The sequence below is a fragment of the Hydra vulgaris genome, chromosome 05 (assembly GCF_038396675.1).
Source record: "Hydra vulgaris chromosome 05, alternate assembly HydraT2T_AEP".
Taxonomy (NCBI): domain Eukaryota; kingdom Metazoa; phylum Cnidaria; class Hydrozoa; order Anthoathecata; family Hydridae; genus Hydra; species Hydra vulgaris.
This window is the reverse complement of record NC_088924.1, coordinates 5,366,319-5,385,000: the sequence shown is the minus strand read 5'-3', so window position 1 is coordinate 5,385,000 and position 18,682 is coordinate 5,366,319. Positions and strand designations below refer to the sequence as shown.

The 18,682-nt window shown below is 28.3% G+C and overlaps 1 protein-coding gene across 1 annotated transcript; it reads left to right on the top strand.

The window, feature by feature from the left end:
- Positions 1–15,227: 15,227 nt before the first annotated feature.
- Positions 15,228–18,407, top strand: LOC136079947 (uncharacterized). The gene is made up of 5 exons (XM_065796612.1): positions 15,228–15,452; positions 15,637–15,941; positions 16,145–16,382; positions 16,609–16,882; positions 17,362–18,407. The coding sequence occupies exons 3-5, from the start codon at positions 16,312–16,314 to the stop codon at positions 18,133–18,135; spliced, it is 1,119 nt and encodes a 372-aa protein (XP_065652684.1). The 5' UTR covers positions 15,228–15,452; positions 15,637–15,941; positions 16,145–16,311; the 3' UTR covers positions 18,136–18,407.
- The last annotated feature ends 275 nt before the right edge of the window (positions 18,408–18,682 follow it).

The following is an 18,682-nucleotide window of genomic DNA, read 5'->3' as shown; positions in this document are numbered from 1 at the left end:
TTATATGGCCACAATTTAGCAGAGATTAAGAATGTATCCATTACAATTACAAGGGTAGATCCATATTAAGAAGGGTGTGATGGGTGATCCTTATATGTTTTGAGTTTTGTTTTGTATAAATCTTTATATTTAACACAGCATGTTATTTGAAAACTAAAGTTTTTTTTTTTTTTTTTTTAATTATTCACCTCTCCAAGGCCCGAGGGGGTCACTACAGTCGAGGAGGCTACTCTTTTTTTTTTTTTAATTTCTGTGTAGTTATCGGGTTAAAACCCTCTCTGAACTCTTTAACTCCAAAATACAAACCTTTACGAGCAAGGCCGCTGCGCGGAGAAACTAAGTTGAGAGCGATACTTCCAGGGACGTGGTGGGAGTCGAACTCCGAGCCTTTCTCTTGTAAAGCAAGCGCACTTACCACTACAACATTACCCAAGTAAATTAGGGATGCTGTTTGAAAGTGGCATTAAACTTAAATAACATTGTGAAGTAAAAATATTAAAATATGGGCTAGATTGCTTACAAATTATTAAAATTGAAAATCGACCCTCCCTAATAGATTGTCTGGATCACCAAATTATAAAATCTCTTTTCCCGCCCCTCCACCCCTTACTTTATGGTCTTCATCTGCCATTGATTGCAATATTTTTTTTTTTACTCATTGAAAATTCATATATAGGGTAAAGCAAAATAATAAAAAAGATGTTTAAATTATGTAACTCAATTTTTATAATAAGTTTGTGTGTGTGTGTGTGGTTGATGCGTGTGAAGTTTTTTATGGGTGATTTTTTCTAATTATTATATATATATGTATATATATATGTATGTATATATATATATATATATATATATATATATATATATATATATATATATATATATATATATATAATATATATATATATATATATATATATATATATATATATATATATATATATATATATATATATATATATACATTAGATTTAATAATAATGTTCATGCTATATGATGGGTTCAAGAAATATTGCCTAACCCACTTTTTGAAATTTTCTGGTGATCCCTGGGGGTATTTTATGGGGGTAGCAGACCCCCATAAAAATACCCCCGGGGATCACCAGGAAATTTTAAAAAGTAGATTTTGATACGGAATTTAACACAAATTAATAATATGAAAACTGTTACTTGTAATCTAATTTAGTTTTTTAAACAAATATCTAGGGATAAATCGGCCTGGCAAGGCATTGACCATTTAGTAGATACATCAGCATCGGTTGCCATCGGTTGATGCTGATTGTTTTAAGAACATCATTTTTTTATTATTTGTTTCTATATTGTAAGAAAACATATAGTTGTGACAAATGCGAATGCAATCTATAAGCCAAAGCTATTATATAGGCATATCTGCGATCAATAAACTTTTCAAAATATTTTTTAAACTTTTTCTATCAGCGACTCCATCTTTTTTAGTGTGTTATTATAATTTAGAGTTCTAAACTATAAGAACACACTAAAAATTATACAACTTATGAATAACTTTACAAAAAAAGAAATTTAATATTGAGTTAATTTAAAAAAAATTTAACCAATTTAACAAATTTAAAAATAAAGTATAAGATATTTATAGCAATAAATACTAAATAGTTTTTCACTAAACACAAAAGAAGGCGGAGCTCCTAAAGATTTTCTTGCTAAGAACGAGAGGTCTATAATGTTATTATATTTGAAAATAATCCTATTATTGTAATATAATAATCCTAAATAATCCTGAAATTATCTTATTGTAAATAAAAAAAACAGAATACTTATTAAAATGTAGGGCCAATGCATCGGTATCGGCCAAAAGTAAGCATCGGTGCACTCCTACTTTAACAATTTTCTTCCGCGCTTGCTTTTGATTTTAAACGAAAAGCAATTATTCTATATTTGTTAGCGTCACGCTAAATACTTATGCATATTGTCTTCTTTGTATTAAAAATACTCTATTTCAAACGCCCGTGCGAAGGAAAATGATTTTAAGGTATGTTTTACATTAAGTCATCATCAGAAGACGAAAAAAATTTCAGAATAATATTATCAGCAGGAAAAATGCTTAATAAAAAATTGCATTTATAGAAAAGGATTTGAAGGAAATTTCCATGTATCTTGGTGTTTTTCTTATCCTGCTATTACCTTTGGCTGAAAACGAGAGATCCTTTACCAAGATAGCTCTGACAAATAAAGAGCTACAATAGGACAGGCATGTTTTAAAGACCGTCTCATCCTTTCAATCGAAACAGATCTGGAGAAGAAAGATAGGTACGATATTGTTAGTTCCACCTTTGCTGCTAAGAAAGCTCGTAAAATCTTGGTGTAATGTCAACAAAAATAACCGGAACATTATTTGTTAAAATTCGTTATAACAAACATATTTAATTATGTTTTATTTGATAAAGTCGTTTAATTAAATAAGTAATTAAATGTTCATTACTTATTAATATTTATTAGAATTAAAAGTATTCACATTTTAATAAATAAATTTCAATAATATTTTGGATTAAGCTCTGAAATTGTATTGAAATGCTTTTTTCGAATGTGACCAAGACATTCAAAAGTTAATTTAACATATGTTGCTATATAATAAATTAATGTTTGCAACTGATTGCATGAACAACATTTCGTCAACTGAGAACCAAGAGGCTGTGTGTTCATATTTTGAGTTTTATCTGTTTATTCTCAATAGATTATCATCATTCAATGGGGCCTGTGTCCACCAAAAAATCTAGTCAAAAAGTCAGACCATTTAGGAAATATTTGAACATTTAGCCAAACTTTCTGGCAGGGTGTGTTTACAAATCAAAATTTAAAACTCGATTTTCTTGGAAACACAAAAAATGGAGATACAACCTTATGGTTCTGAGCTGACGATGTATTCAGATAGATAAAGATGTAAATTTTGCAAGTCTTGCTATCCGACAAAGAACTATTACGACGTAATTTTATCATTAAAAATATTTTTGTCTAATATTTGGCAATTATTACAAAAATTATCGTAAATAATCGTTATTGCTAACCAATAAAGGATTCCAGTACATAAAGATGTAAAGTTTTCGGAAGTCTTGCCATCCGACAAAGAACCATTACTAAGTAATTTTCTAATTAAAAATATTTTTACCTAATATTTGCAAACAACATTTGGCAATTATTAAAAAGATTATCGTAAATAATATTTATTATTGACCAATTAAAATAAAAATAAATTGTTAAAAAAGTATAAAAATATGATAGAATTACTTTGTTGTATAACACTCTCAATCATGGAAGGCACATTAAATGTTGAAAACATAGATCTGGGTGATAACATTATCCAACACAAAACTGAAGATAAATATATTAAACTAGACGAAGAAATTTATATGAATTTGAAAAATTATATTTCAAATAAAGTGTATCCACCTGATTACGATAAAGCACAAAAAAGACGACTGCGGCAAAAGGCTATTTCTTTTTTGATTGTAAAAGATTTTCTTTATCACAAGAGTAAGGGTGCACATAGCAAATTAGGAAGAGTTATTGTTGATAAAGATGAACAAAAAAATATAATAAAGTTTTTGCACGATGGAATTATCGGCGGATGTCACTTCGGTCAAATCGCAATAATAGCTAAAGTAACCGATCGGTATTGGTGGCCTTGTATAGCAGCAAACGTCCAAGATTTTATACGTACGTGTGCGCCTTGTCAAATTGTAAATCCTGTTAACAAACCAGGTTCTTCATCATTGCATCCTATTAAAGTGACGCACATTTTCCATAGATGGGGTATTGACCTTGTTGGTCCTCTTAAAGAGACAAAAAAAGGAAAAAAGTATATTTGTGTAGCTACTGAATATCTTACAAAATGGGTGTAAGTGAAAGCTATTCGAGAAAAAAATGCTATTAGTGTTCATGCATTTTTGATGAAACTTGTATTCAGATTTGGGGCATCTGACGTAATTTGACACGACCAAAGTAAAGAATTCAACAACCAGCTTGTCGACGATCTCTGTGAACAAATGAAAATAACAGTTGCCATGACATCTGCATACCATCCTCAGACTAATGGGTATGTACATATATATCCATATATATATAAATATATATATATATATATATATATATATATATATATATATATATATATATATATATATATATATATATATATATATATATATATATATATATATATATATATATATATATATATAGAGTTTCATAAATTAATTATTTGATTATTTTTAACTTTAAACAAATTTACTCAACATAACCGTTAGCGACGTTTCTTCAAGTATATAACTTACGTTAGTTCTTCTAGGTATTTCTACAGAAAGAAAAAATGTTTCTATTTTTAAGATGGCTTTTTGTATAACTAATTTTTATGTTATTGGATTTTCAGACTGACGGAGCGATTTAATCAAACCTTGGTAAGACATTTGCTCAAGCTAATAAACAAAGAAAGTGACGATTGGGACTTGTTTATTGATCCAGTTGTTTTTGCTTACCGCATAAATATTCAAGCATCTGTAAAGTATTCGCCTTTCCAACTAATGTATGGAGTAAAAGCTCGTCTTCCAATAGATTTAGAAAAAGATGAATGCAAGGCTTCTGTTGATGAAAGCGAAGGCATACTTCAACGCATAATTAATCTAGGACAATCCTTACAAAATACACGAGAACAAGCAAAGGAAAATATTGAAAAAGCACAAGCGCAACAAAAGGTAAAGTACGATTTAAAGCATTCAGCTTCAACCTATAAAATCTGGCAAATGGTACTTAAATACAACCGTCGTCGAGACACACGAATGGGTGACAAGCTTTCTGCGCGTTTTACAGGTCCTTTTAAAATCATAGACGAGTTAGGAAAAGGCGTTTACAGACTTCAACTTGGAGAAAAAATTATGAAACAAGTTGTTAATGCTAGCAACTTAAAACTTTGGTTTCCACCTACATTAATTACTTCACCAACTTCTAATGTTGCATTGAAAGATGTTCATTTGAATCAAACGATAAAAGAAATTTTAGATTCAGAAGATCCACCCCTACCAGTTGCATGGTGGACACAGGAACTAAATCTAAAACAAGAAGAAAAGGAAATTTTGGAATCTAATGAATGGCTAAATGACCGCATTATTGATGCTGTTAATACTATCGTTTGTCTTTACTCGGCAAATGAGGAACCATGCCAGTCAACACTACTTTTGCAAGGAATAGAAGGGTTTAAAGCTTTGCGTTATGACTCAATTAAAATATTACATGATTTAAATCACTGGGTGTGTACAGCATGTTTTGATGGAGACGTTTATTTTGCAGACAGTCTTGGTGGATCTATATCAGAGTATGTCCGACGCCAAATGCGACAGTTATATGCAAGATTTGTAAACAAAAGTGGAAACCTCGCTATAAAAGTTGTACCTGTTCAGCATCAAACTAACGCGTATGACTGTGGAGTTTTTGCTACTGCATTTGCCTTTACGTGGGCTTTAGGATTAAAAGATTTTTATTACAAGGAAGATGATATGCGAAAGCATTTGGCATCCTGCCTAGAAATTAAGATACCAATTGCCTTCCCAAGAAAATCAAGAAACAAACGCGGAAGAAAATCTCAAATAACAACAACTACCATTTAACTTTAAACTTTTTATAATTGCAATTTGTTTAAAAATGTAATTTTTTTAATTGTATTTATTTAAAAAATGAAATATATTTACAACGTATACATTTTTCAATCATGTTGTTTATTTCTTTTTTCAGGCACTTTTCATAACATATACATGACTCGTACAAATCTAATTCTATTTGAATCTAATATGAGCAAAATGTGAGTTGTTGTTTTTCACAAACTTCCAAAATATTTAAAATATCTTTTTATGACCTATCTATTTGGTTGATGTTTTTAAAGTTCTTGTCATGGTATAAAAGTTTTTGCCTCGAAATTCAAAACCTTTCAATCTTTGTCTTTAGGTTTCAAGCCTTGCGAAAAGTATACAATCTAAAAAAACACTTTAAATTATCAACGTTATTCTTATTCAAAAAAAACATAAATTGGAAAAATTTTATAAAATAAGTACTTCGACTATAAGTAACTTCAAATGACATAAAAAATTTTAAATTGAACTTATTTGAAAATAAAACAATCAAAAACATTTATATTAATTGAAACAAACTAATCACCTAACTTATTGTTTCTATTTAAGTAAATTACCTTTTTTAAGATAAAAATATAATATATATTGCTTGATAGAATATTAGTAACGAATAAAATAAAAAGTACGCTATGCAAATGCTTACTGCTTGATTGTATCTTTATATATATATATATATATATATATATATATATATATATATATATATATATATATATATATATATATATATAATATTGTACACTTTAGTTTTTGCACTAATTTCTCCTCCTTATCTATCTATTCCATATATGGACATATTTGTATGCGTGTATGAGCCTGAATGTACATTTATGTGCATGTATGCATTGTGCAAATGTATGTGTGCAAATAAGTATATGTATAATATACATACATATTGTATATGTGTGTACGTATAATATATTTGCCCTTTTATGTATGTTTATTTAATATACGTGTGTGTATATATATGTGTATGTGTGAGTGTATGTGTGTATATATATAAATTTATATGTGTATATTTATATATATATATTTAAATATATATATTTATAACAACAATTATAAATGTATTTTTTAAATTAGGGTGCTCAATGTTCTTAAAAGAACAAAGCAATAATAAATTATTAGAAATCACTTATTAATTTTAATTTTTTTACACAATGTTTTGTCAATAAAGAATCTTCAGAAATTTTTTTTCTGAAGAGTCTTTATTGACAAAATATATATATATATATATATATATATATATATATATATATATATATATATATATATATATACATATATACTATATAATATATATACTATATAAATAACATATAAACTCCATTATATATATAAAATATATATATATATATATATATATATATATATATATATATATATATATATATATACATATATACTATATATACTATATAAATAACATATAAACTCCATTATATATATAAGTATATATGTATATATATATATATATATATATATATATATATATATATATATATATATATATATAATATATATATACTATATAAATAACATATAAACTCTATTATATATATAAGTATATAAAAGAGAGAGAGAGAGAGAGAGAGAGAGAGAGAGAGAGAGAGAGAGAGAGAGAGAGAGAGTATAGATATAAACTTTATAACCTTAGACATTATTATTAGCAAAAGAGAATGGTTTTAAAGTATTAGTATCAAAACAATAGTGATAGTAGATCAAAACAATAGTTATAGTATTGCACGAACTTCTACTAATACTATTATTCTACTAATACTATTGTTTTGATCCCTTTTTATATATAATATAAAGGCTTGTTAAAAACAAACAGTTATAAAGTAATTTTATTCAACGCTCACTAAATATTTATATATTATATATTTAAATATATATAATACTAAATATATTTTATATAAATTTTAAAATAGAATACTTACACAATTATGTAGATAAAATTAAAAGTTAAATTATTTAAAGTGCGTATTATAGGGGGTTAATTTATTTCAGTGGGGGTTAGAAATACTTAAGCCCCCGGTTAATCCATTTCGCAAAATTTTAAAATAATTTAACTCCCGGGGTTAATTTATTTCGAAATAGATTAACCGGGGAGTAAGAATGTTTTAACCGGGAGTTAACTTTTTGGGGAGTTAATCTATTTCGCGTCACCGGCGTAAATATATTAGCGCTTTAAGAATGTAGATTAGCTCTACATTCTTAAAGCGCTAATATATTTATTTACGACAATAAGATTCTAAAATTCAGACAATTAAAGTTTTTTATTAAACTTATATTGTTTAATTAAATATCTTTTAAACTATTTACTGTTATTTTAAAAATTGTAATAAAAAAATTAACTAATTATGTGTTCGGTATAGTGGCGGATTTTTTATAAGGTAAACTTAGCAGTTGTCTTAGGCCTGCTTAAAAAAAATGCTCGTAATTTTAATCTGAAACAAATATATAAAAGATACAAATATATACTTTATTAAATTAAAAAAGAAAAATAATAAATTAAATAGCATATATTAGTTAAATATTTTTGTTACTAATATTGTTTAATATAAGTAATTTTATGATTTAATTTAAACAGAAAAAATGATTTATCAATCTAAAACTTGCAACTTGCAAAAAAATTTGGTTGTGATATGCCTAAATTTATGGGCCATGACATGACATTTTAATAAAAAAATAATAAAAAAAAGTCCTTTAGAAAAGACTCTCAGTTGTCATCAAATGAGGCCCTCGAAGTGTCTCTGCCTAAGACCTAAAATGCTTTAATCCGTCCTTGAGTCTGTATGAAGTTATTTTTTATTAAAATATCAGCTGTTTTAACCAATTTATTCTGCTAAAAAACCGATTGTTAACCGATTGTTCAGTAAAATAACATTTTGCGCAATACATGTGCAGACAAAACATTTTATTTACCTATTTTTCAAAAATTATATATGGTTTTTGGTATTTCTAAAATTGTGATAACTTCATTAAATTTCTCACAGCAACAAATTTTATGGAATATCCTTATTGAAACCTCAAAGTAATGGTTTCCTGCTTTATATTAGATAAATAGCTGTTTTAAACAATATCTATAAATTTATTTTAGGAAATTAAATTATTAAACTATGTCAAGCAATAATACGTTTTCTCCAAATCAAAACGGTGGCGAAACCAGTTTAAGTTTCTCATCCAGTCAAAAAGAAATTTAAATTATACACAGTCCATTGAGGAAACTACTAAAATGACATACGAATATTACTCAATTAAGGAGGAAACTTCAAAATGGGTATGCAATGAATGCAGTAATAACAGATCTAAAAAGTACTCAAGTAAAACATCAAAAAGTATACTAGATTACTATTTTGAACATGATCACGAAATTATAAGCCGAAAAAGAAACAAAACATGAGTGGTTTGTCAAAAGAAAATAGCGATAAGATTGATAGAAGTCTTTTGATATTCATTATTGCCTGTTGTCTTCCATTTATGTTGGTAGAAAGTAATGCCTTTAAGGAATTTGTTTTTTGCCTAAATCTAAAGTGCAAAGTGCCTTGCCGAAAAAAGCTAAGATTTCTTTTTAAAGATTTATATCGAGAATAAGTTGATCTTTTGAAGTCTAAATTATGTTCAATTAAAGTTTTATCTATTACTACTGATGGGTGGACGTCCTGTCAAAACTATAATAACATATCTGCAACAGCACATTTCATTTCTGTCAAAACTACTTTCATTAGTTTTTGTTTGGGATTTGCATACCTTAATGAGCGACATGAAGCAGATAATTTAAAAGACGCTATACTAAAAGTTTAAGAAAAATTCAAGGTAGACGATAAAATAATGAGTGCAGTATTCGACAACGCCAGTAAAGTACGCAACTGTTTAAATTCTTTAAAAATTAATTTAAACATTTAACCAATAACATACATGGGGCATGTTTTGCAATTAGTAGTAAAAAGTGTCATAGATTTAGTTAAAGAAGGTGAAAGTGATAGTTTATCTAAATTCTTTTTTAATGCAAAAACAGTAACTAAGTGCAGGAAAACTGTTACATCTTTCAACCATTCATCTCAACTTAATGATTTATTAGAAAAAAGTCAAATGAGACAAGGTGTTGAAAGAAATCACGCGCTTCATTTGATTCAATATGTGAAAACTCGTTGGTACTCCACATTTCTCATGGCAGAAAGAATGCTTAAACTTCACTCCTACATAAAAGATGTCTTTAGTTTTAAACAACAATTCAAGGATATGAGAAAAAATTTGCTTGATGAAGATGAAATAGTTAACTTAAAAAAACGGTAAAAGCATTAGCAAGCTTTAATCAAGTAAGTGTTTTACTTTCAGGCGATACTTATGCAACATGTTCTTTAATTATTCCAGGTATAAAGTACCTTGAGAAGCAACTAAATAAGAATAAAAGTGAAAACCCTCCTTTAATTATGATTTTAAAGTTGCATTTATTAGAATCTTTAGAAAATTACAAAGACTCACATGATTTAGAGAACAATTCGTTTTTAAAATGTGCCACTTTTTTGGATCCAAACTATAAAAGTTTTCAATTCTTTGAAAAATATAAAAAAATATTTAAAATGCGAGAAGGAATTTTTGTCGGATTTTTAACTGACAAAAAAAGTTTGTGAAATAATTCCAGTTAAAAAGGTGACAATTAAATCAAAAAAACTTAAGTTATCATTTGACGATGAAGATGATAATTCAGGAAATGATAGTGACAAAACAATAAGTTTAGATTTAAAAAAAGAAATTAGAGGTTATATAAAGTTGTCAGTACATGATCAAAATGTTTTACACTTTTGGCATCAAAATCAACATGTGTTTCCAATATTGTATTACATTTCAACAATGATTTTGTGTACAACTGCTACAAGTGCACCAAGTGAGCGCCTTTTCTCTGACGCATTAAATAATTTGTATGCAGAGCGAAACAGAATGATGACTGAATGTTTTCAAATGTTGATGTTTTTGTACAAAAATTTGGAACTTTTTAATTTAGTTTAAATTTATTAAATGTAATACGGAAGTTTTTTCTAGTAATAATAGTATTTTTAGTTCATTTTGTTAATATAACTCTTTTGTTTTATAAATTTTTACAGTTGCGTTGCAAGGAGAGATGGCAAACGGGCAGTTGTCTACCCAGTAAGCACAGGACGTTTTTAAAACGTTTAAAAAACTTATTAAAACGATTATTACCGTTCTTTAAACGTTTTAAAAACGATCTGTGCTTACTGGGTAGGGCATAAAGGCCTAAATGGGCACCAAAGAAACAAGAAAAGCAGAAAAAAAAAATATTTTACATAAAAACGTTTTTTTAATTTATTGTAAAAAAAATCTTATTAAATTTTTACCCTGTACGCAAAAATCCTCGTCTCACCACTCCATCTCTATTATATCAACAATGAATAGGGCAAGAGTGAAGTTGAGCAAATTTTAGTAAATCTAAGACATCTCATAAGCGGTGCGTCAGATTTACAGAATTTTTTCATTATCGGGTGATGCGGAAGATATCGGACAAAATAAAAACGTCAATAACTTATTTATAAATAGAAAAACAAACTACTATTATATTTTTTTTAAATAAAGCATTTATCTTTTAATGAAAATATGTTATTTTTTATATGAAAAAACACCACCATCTGCAATTGATCTCAATTTTGCTCTGACGCCTTTCATATGCGATTGTAAAAAGTTTAAATCAATTTCTTGTAGTTTTAGTTTAATGCGATCAATCAAAACTTGCTCTGTTGAAGCTTGCCAATCTCCCTCGTAAACCTTATGTGCCAAATGTCCCCCAAAATTTTCAATTGGTCGTGCTTGAGGCACATTTGGGGGATTGGATTCTTTATCAACGTAATAGACATATTGGTCCATCCAATTAAGTGAATCTTTAGAATAACGAGAACTTGCTAAATCTGGCCAAAATAAATAGTTAAAGTCTCCATGATGCTTGTGAATAAATGGAAGAAGTCGTTTTTCTAAACATTCATTAATATAGATTGATGAATTGATCGCTACAACCTTGGAAGTGCGAAACAATGGCTTGGACATACCACGGTCAGATATGGCTATCCACATTAATAGTTTTTTTGGAAATTTCTCTTTTCCTATAAAACGAACACTTTCTGGGCATGTCTTTTTGTTGTTTTTGTAGTATCCAGAATTTCCAGGTATGTTGTCCCCAGCAAAACAAATGTATATTTTGTCATCGATGACTAGAAGCGATTTTGTGTTATAGAGTTGGTTAACTTGTTTACTGCTTCTTTTCTTTGCCTTTATTTATTGTTCTATAGTGTATTTTGGAGTCTTTTAACGTTTTCTATATTTAATGTTCATTTTTTTTAACTGACGACCAATTGTCGATTGATTTACACCGAATTTAATACCTATTTTTCTCTAACTGAACCTTTTGTGATTGTTGACAAGTCTCGTTAATTCGGCTTTCTTTTCTCTAGTCCAGGATGTCGGACAACCAGGGTGCTTTCTATCAGAAAACGATTGAACAGTTTCAAGTCTTTTTAGGTTACCATATATTGTACTTCGAGCAAATCCTTCCTTTTCAAAATGATTTACAATTTTTTTAGGTTTATTTACAAAAAACATTTTAAGTCGCTTTCTAAAAGATTCTCGTTCAGCTGCATTTAGCCTCATTTAAAATAATTGTGTCTCAAATAATAAAGTTTCTATTTTATAGAACGTTTATGCCTACGCATAAAACCACAAAAACTAATTATTCTGCTCAAATAATGAAACTAGGATTTGTCCGATAACTTCCGCATCACCCGTTATTAGATACATAATTTAACTTGGGACCAATGCTATAAACAATGCAACGAATTTGTCGAAAAAATTTTTTTCATTTTTTTAATTTAGACTTTTTAAATTTAAAAGTTAGTATTTTTAAATTTAAAAGTTAGTTATTTTAACGTTAAAGTTAGTTATTTTAACGCTAAAGCTCATTTAAAAATGCATAAGCACGCAATTTTCTCGCTGTTTCAGCAATAATTTGGTCAATGCTACATTATAAACTATGTACATAAATGAAAGGAAAATATATGTAACTAAAATGAAAAAACAATACATGAATTAATTTAACTATTAAATAAAAGGAGAGTTAAATCATTAAATATTTCATGCTTCTTTGTAACACAAAAAATAATCTTGAATTTTTAAAAAAAAAAAAAACTTGATGTAAATCAAGGTGGTTTAGTAATGGACTTTTAATACGCGCTTGTGTCATATTTTGTTCAAACGTTTGTAAACAGAAACGATCGCGGTTAAAAAGCGATTTATTACTAAAGTTGTATACGCTTCAAACTTTAATTATTTGTAAGTAATGCTAAATTATCTCAAAGAATTTATGTCAAAACAAAATTTTAGGTATGGTAAGTTTTACCAAAGCTATCATTTAAATAGCGTTAAGAGGAGAAAAGATGTGGAACTAAAGTAAAACTTAGTTGTTTTTCTGGGAAAGTTTAACCTGTGCGTACATTATGGTCTGTATTTTAGAGTTGCAAATTTTTTAGTCATTACCTATAGTTTTTTGTGAAAATATAGTAGTGTGTGAATCATTTAAAACTAAAATTATAACTGGGTTACTTTTTTTTGTTACAATTTAATGCTTTTAAAAATTGATAAGTTTTCTTTTTAGTTGAAGGTTTAAAATACTGACATAAGTAATACTTACGCTATAACACTGCATTTATATTCTAAAAACCCATTTGAAATATATGAAAACCATTTTCCAATGTTTCATAAAATTCTTTTAAGTATCTGCAATTTTTCTCTTCTTTGGCAGAGCTTTTTGTTGATATTGTTTTACAGTTGGGTGGTTATTTATGAAGTGCTCATCCATTATACTTTTGAGTTTACGTGTTTCCTTCATGTGCCAGTGGGTACTCTTCATGCTGTTGAATTCAGCGTAAATACTCTCTGCACACTGTTCTCCATAAGTACCAAGTCTTACTCCCCATTTCCTAATGAAACATGCATGATATTCCAGCATATGAAGCTTAGGTGTAATTGAATCATTTGGCCAATTATCACGAAAGTATTTTATAAGATCTTCAATTCGATTTTCTGTGAATGTAAAATAATAATAATGTGTATAATAATATTAATAATAATACATGTCATACCAAGATTTTTTTCCAAGAAAATGTTTTCTTTGTTGATTTGCTTGTTCTAAAGTTCAATCGTTTCTTTGTGTCAATTTCAACTAAAAGATTGGGTATTGCGTTGCATAGTTTTTAGGATACTTTTCATCTAATAATGTTTTTTAAATAAAATAAGTTGTATATGTTAAATTACACTTTCAATTTACACTTTTTTCATATATATATTAGATATACATATACATATAAAAAAATACATACTGACCATGCCTGTTTAAATATACTTTTTTTTTATTTGGAATAAACGAATTTACTACTTTATATTTAAGAACTATATGATTAGTTTACCTTTAACATTTTGTTAACATGGTTACCAACAAAACTTTTCCCATGGTATGCTTGTCTTTGCACTCCTAACAAATTAAATACCTCGTCGAGTCAATTTACTAGTGGACCAAATGACATCTTTACATGGTCAGTTTCTTTCATTATTTTCAGTTATGAGATCTATGAATATAAATATTGCGATTTATTCTCATATAAATACAAAATAAAGATATAAATTCAATATTATTTTCAAAACAATCTTGATAAAATCCTGACATTGCTATTTTCATCATCGATATCAAACTCATATGTATTTTTATCGCCTTCTGTCATTAGACTCATTTTGATTTAATGCACGTTTTCATAATCCAATCAATAAGGTGCAATCTTCAAATAGTCTAAATTATATCTTTGTGAATTGTGTCATTTTATTTCAGAATTTGGTTATTGCATCTAAATAAAAATATCTTTAAAGTAAAATGCATTTGTACATTTTACAAGTATTATTATACTTCACATTGTCCACAAACGTATGTGAACATTAAGTTAAACTTAGAGGCAGTTATACATCGCTTAAGTCAAACATTCGTTTTGTCAAACCGTTTTCGTTGGTCCTCTGGAGGGTATAAATATATATATGTTTATATATAAAGATATTTATAAATAAACATATATATATTTATATATATATATATATATATATATATATATATATATATATATATATATATATATATATTTATATACAGTTAAACACAAATAACTTGAACTCTTACAGTTAAAGATAACAAAAGTTTGAGTAAACCGGTGTTTACTCAAACTTTTGAGTAAATACAAATAGTTTTTGTTCTAAAAAGCTATAAATTATCATTTTGGTTTTACTTGCTTTCAATAATTGCTTTTCAATTTATATAATTTAGTTACCTGCGTTAAAAAAAAGTAATACTATAATATCAGTTCCCAGCAAACATGTCAGCGTTGAATCAACGTTGAAAACCGGTCGCAGCGTAGAAAAAGCGTTTCAGTCACAAAAACAACGTGTTTTTAACGTTGAATCAATGTTTGTTTTTGTATACGTTTATTCAACGCGGAATCAACTTACGCAATAAGCCACTTTAAAGACGATTCAAAATTTATGCTTCATCAACGTTAAAAATAAACCGCTTTTTAAACGCCACATATCAGTACTACACCTGATGAAGAGCGACTTGTTACTGCAAAATGCAAGTATTGTTTTGCAATTCGCCAGTTAACGGACAGAAACACATCTGGCATAAGATCACATTTGACAAGGAAGCATTCTGTTCAGTTTGCAGCACTGGAGAAAAAGCGCCATGATCCTTTTGATGAGTTAGAACAGGTGCAATGAAGTTTAGAAACGTTTTTTCCTTTTTTACTTTAAATATTAACTTTTATTTTCATAAGTGTTAGTTATTATTACTATTACAATATCAAGATTTAACGATAAATATCAATAACTTTCAATAAATGCTGACGAATGTTTCAATATTAGGTATTTTAACAGGTTTCATATTAATTTTTAGGCCTACAATGAAGATGAGGCTTATGAACAGGTCCGAGATTATAAGACGCCATTAGTGTTGGACTGCAAAGTCAAACAAGGAAGACTTTCTGGACCATCAGCAGGAAAGATCCAAAATCTAAAGCATTGGGTCAAATACAAGCCACAAGACCGTGAACAGCTTTGAGGAGACATTAAAATTTTCAAGTTTTTTGCCCGTTTAAATTTGCCAGTCTCTTTGGTTGAAAACAAAGCTTTTAAAGATTTTGCTTACTACTGGAACCCAAAAATGAATGCGAAGGCTGCAACAACATACTCCTGGTTCAAGTATGCAAAGTTGTAAATGTTTTAAATAAATTTTATTTTGGGGTGGGGAATCAATTCAATGGGAGTTCCAAGAGAACTAAATTTTTTAAAAAGCTAATTTTTAAGGCCAATCCGCACTAATTTTTTTTGGTTTCTTAGTAGGTAACCAAATTGATATGCTGCGAGAAATACCAAAACTAACTAATTTTTTATTTTAATTTTAGGTTGCCGTTGTTGTACAAAAATGTGAAAATCTGTGTGGATGACATTCTAAAGGAGAACTGCCAAAGACAGCTTATTTGCATTCTCAACTGACCTCTGGTAAAGCAGAAACAATGATGCATACCGAGCAAGTACATAGCACTATGTGAGTGAAGACTTCCGGTTAAAGATGTTTGTAATTGGTGTTTTTCCGTTTTCCGGACAACATACAGCTGAAGCCATTACTCTTCGTCTGAATAAGTATGTTTTAGTATTTTGTTTTTATTAGGTTTAAATACTTGTAAATTAACTTAACTGTTTGAATTACTTAGATAACTTTTTGTTACAAAAAAGCAAAACCCGCCATTTGGTTTAAAATTAATGGCACAAATTAATACTTTTACTTTTATCTAAAATAACAACAAAAGTATTAGTTTGTATTTAAAAATATCGAAAAGCAAACAACTAATTTTACCTTGCTTTTCAGGAATGTCTCAGAGTTGGCAGGAAATACTGGAGTTCCGTCCGTCGTGTGTGTCCATGGTTCAGCCGCTAATGTGAAGGCGGCGATTAGCAAGTGCAAATTTATAGATGCATCTCTTTTGTGTGCTGATCATCTTTTGAATTTGGCAGTTGAAACAAATGTCAAAGAAACAAAAGGTTTTGACAGTTTGGATCTTCGCGAAGCAATCCAAAGAGCAACTGAATTAAGTTCAAGATGCCACCAGTCATCTTTGTCTGAGCAAAGAATTAAAAAAGAGGTAACTAGTTTTTAGTTTAACATCCTTTTTAGCTTTTATAGCAATTTAGTTTATAGTTTAATACAATATAAGTGCAATTTTAACTTCTCAGTACACTTTGTGTGACGAAATCATTAATAACTGATAAAATGTTAGCATTTAAAAAGTAAAAACATATAACATAGTTCAGCTTTTAATAATAGTATAACATATAACATAGTTCAGTTTTTAATAATAGCATAACATGTAACATAGTTCAGTTTTTAATAATAGCATAACATATAACATAGTTCAGTTTTTAATAATAGCATAACATATAACATAGTTCAGTTTTTAATAATAGCATAACATATAACATAGTTCAGTTTTTAATAATAGCATAACATATAACATAGTTCAGTTTTTAATAATAGCTTAACATATAACATAGTTCAGTTTTTAATAATAGCAAATAGCACTAATGACCTTTTATTTTATGTTTCTTATAATTCTATTTTTAGCCGTTGCTTGATAACAGTGATGTTGTTGACAAGGATAAGTTGAAATTTGTGAAAATCATCACTCCCGTGAAAACACGCTGGAATTCAATTTTTATGATGTTGGAAAGCATTGTAAAAATGCGTCGTATCCTTAGCTCCATTAGAGAAATTCCTGGAAAAGATGACACCAAACTAGCTTCAGTCATTCCTTCAGAAAATGATTTCAATCTTTATGATGAAATTTTACCTATTTTGAGGAGAGTTGCTGAGATTTCAGAATGTCTCTCTGCTGACAAAGAAGTAAGCATTGACCTTGTTATCTCAAATATTTACACACTGAGACACAAATATCTGGATTTCATCAAGGCTGGTGTGTTATCACCAACAGCACCTATGTTTTACCAAAAATTGGTGGAAAACTTGGATGTTCGTTTTCCAGACAGTGGTTGTCAAAACCTTTTTTACTCATTTGCCAACTTGCTTAACCCCTTGTACAAGGGAAGAGCCCTGAAAAAACTGGGTGAATTTAATGAAGCCTATGATGCACTGATTACTCAATCCAATGCTTATCAGGATTGGAATGCTGCAACAAGATTATTTAATAAACGGTTACATACTGAAATCCAAGGTCATGTTTCAGAAGATGATCCTTTCTATAACGTTGGAATGGAAGAAGCTCCTGCACTTATGACTTCCTATTCTGGTCCGGTTCCACCTGCAAAGTCAGACATTGCCACAGTATATAAATTTTATATACTGTGGCAAATTTTAAAGTTTATAAAAATTGTCATATAAATCACTATGTGGCAAATTTTATAAACTCTAAGCAGTGAAATAGACCAATGACATTGTCATTGGTCTATTACACTGCTTAGAGTTTATAATGTTTGCCATATAGTGATTTAGTGATTTCATAAACCTTGTCTTTGAGATTAAATTCTGATATTTTTCTTATATTAAGTCACAAGCACAAACCTTAACATGTTAAACGTGTCAAGCCAACAACTTATCAAGTAAAACATTGTTATTTTTTGCTTTTAGTTGTTTTTTGCTGCAGCTTAAGTCTTAAATAAATTAAAAAATCAAAATTACAAATAAAGTTTTATTTATTTCTTTTTTTACATTATATAGTGCATTTGTCAGTAATTTTATTAAAGTTATTTAGGTTTTTAAAAAAACTATTTTTTTAGTCGGAAAAAGTAATATTGTAAAGAACCGATATGTATCGTTATCGTTTGAGTTACGATGTAAGTTTCGATATTTATGGTAATTGAACGATAAATATCGTAATGAATCGATAAATTTCGAAACTTTATTGTGCAAATTTTTTGGTGACGATATT

Coding starts and splice junctions, on each gene's coding strand:
- LOC136079947 (XM_065796612.1), top strand. CDS start 16,312: ATGTTTGTAATTGGTGTTTTTCCGTTTTCCGGACAACATACAGCTGAA. Junction 16,383..16,608: donor ATTACTCTTCGTCTGAATAA/GTATGTTTTAGT, acceptor CTTGCTTTTCAG/GAATGTCTCAGAGTTGGCAG. Junction 16,883..17,361: donor AGCAAAGAATTAAAAAAGAG/GTAACTAGTTTT, acceptor TTCTATTTTTAG/CCGTTGCTTGATAACAGTGA.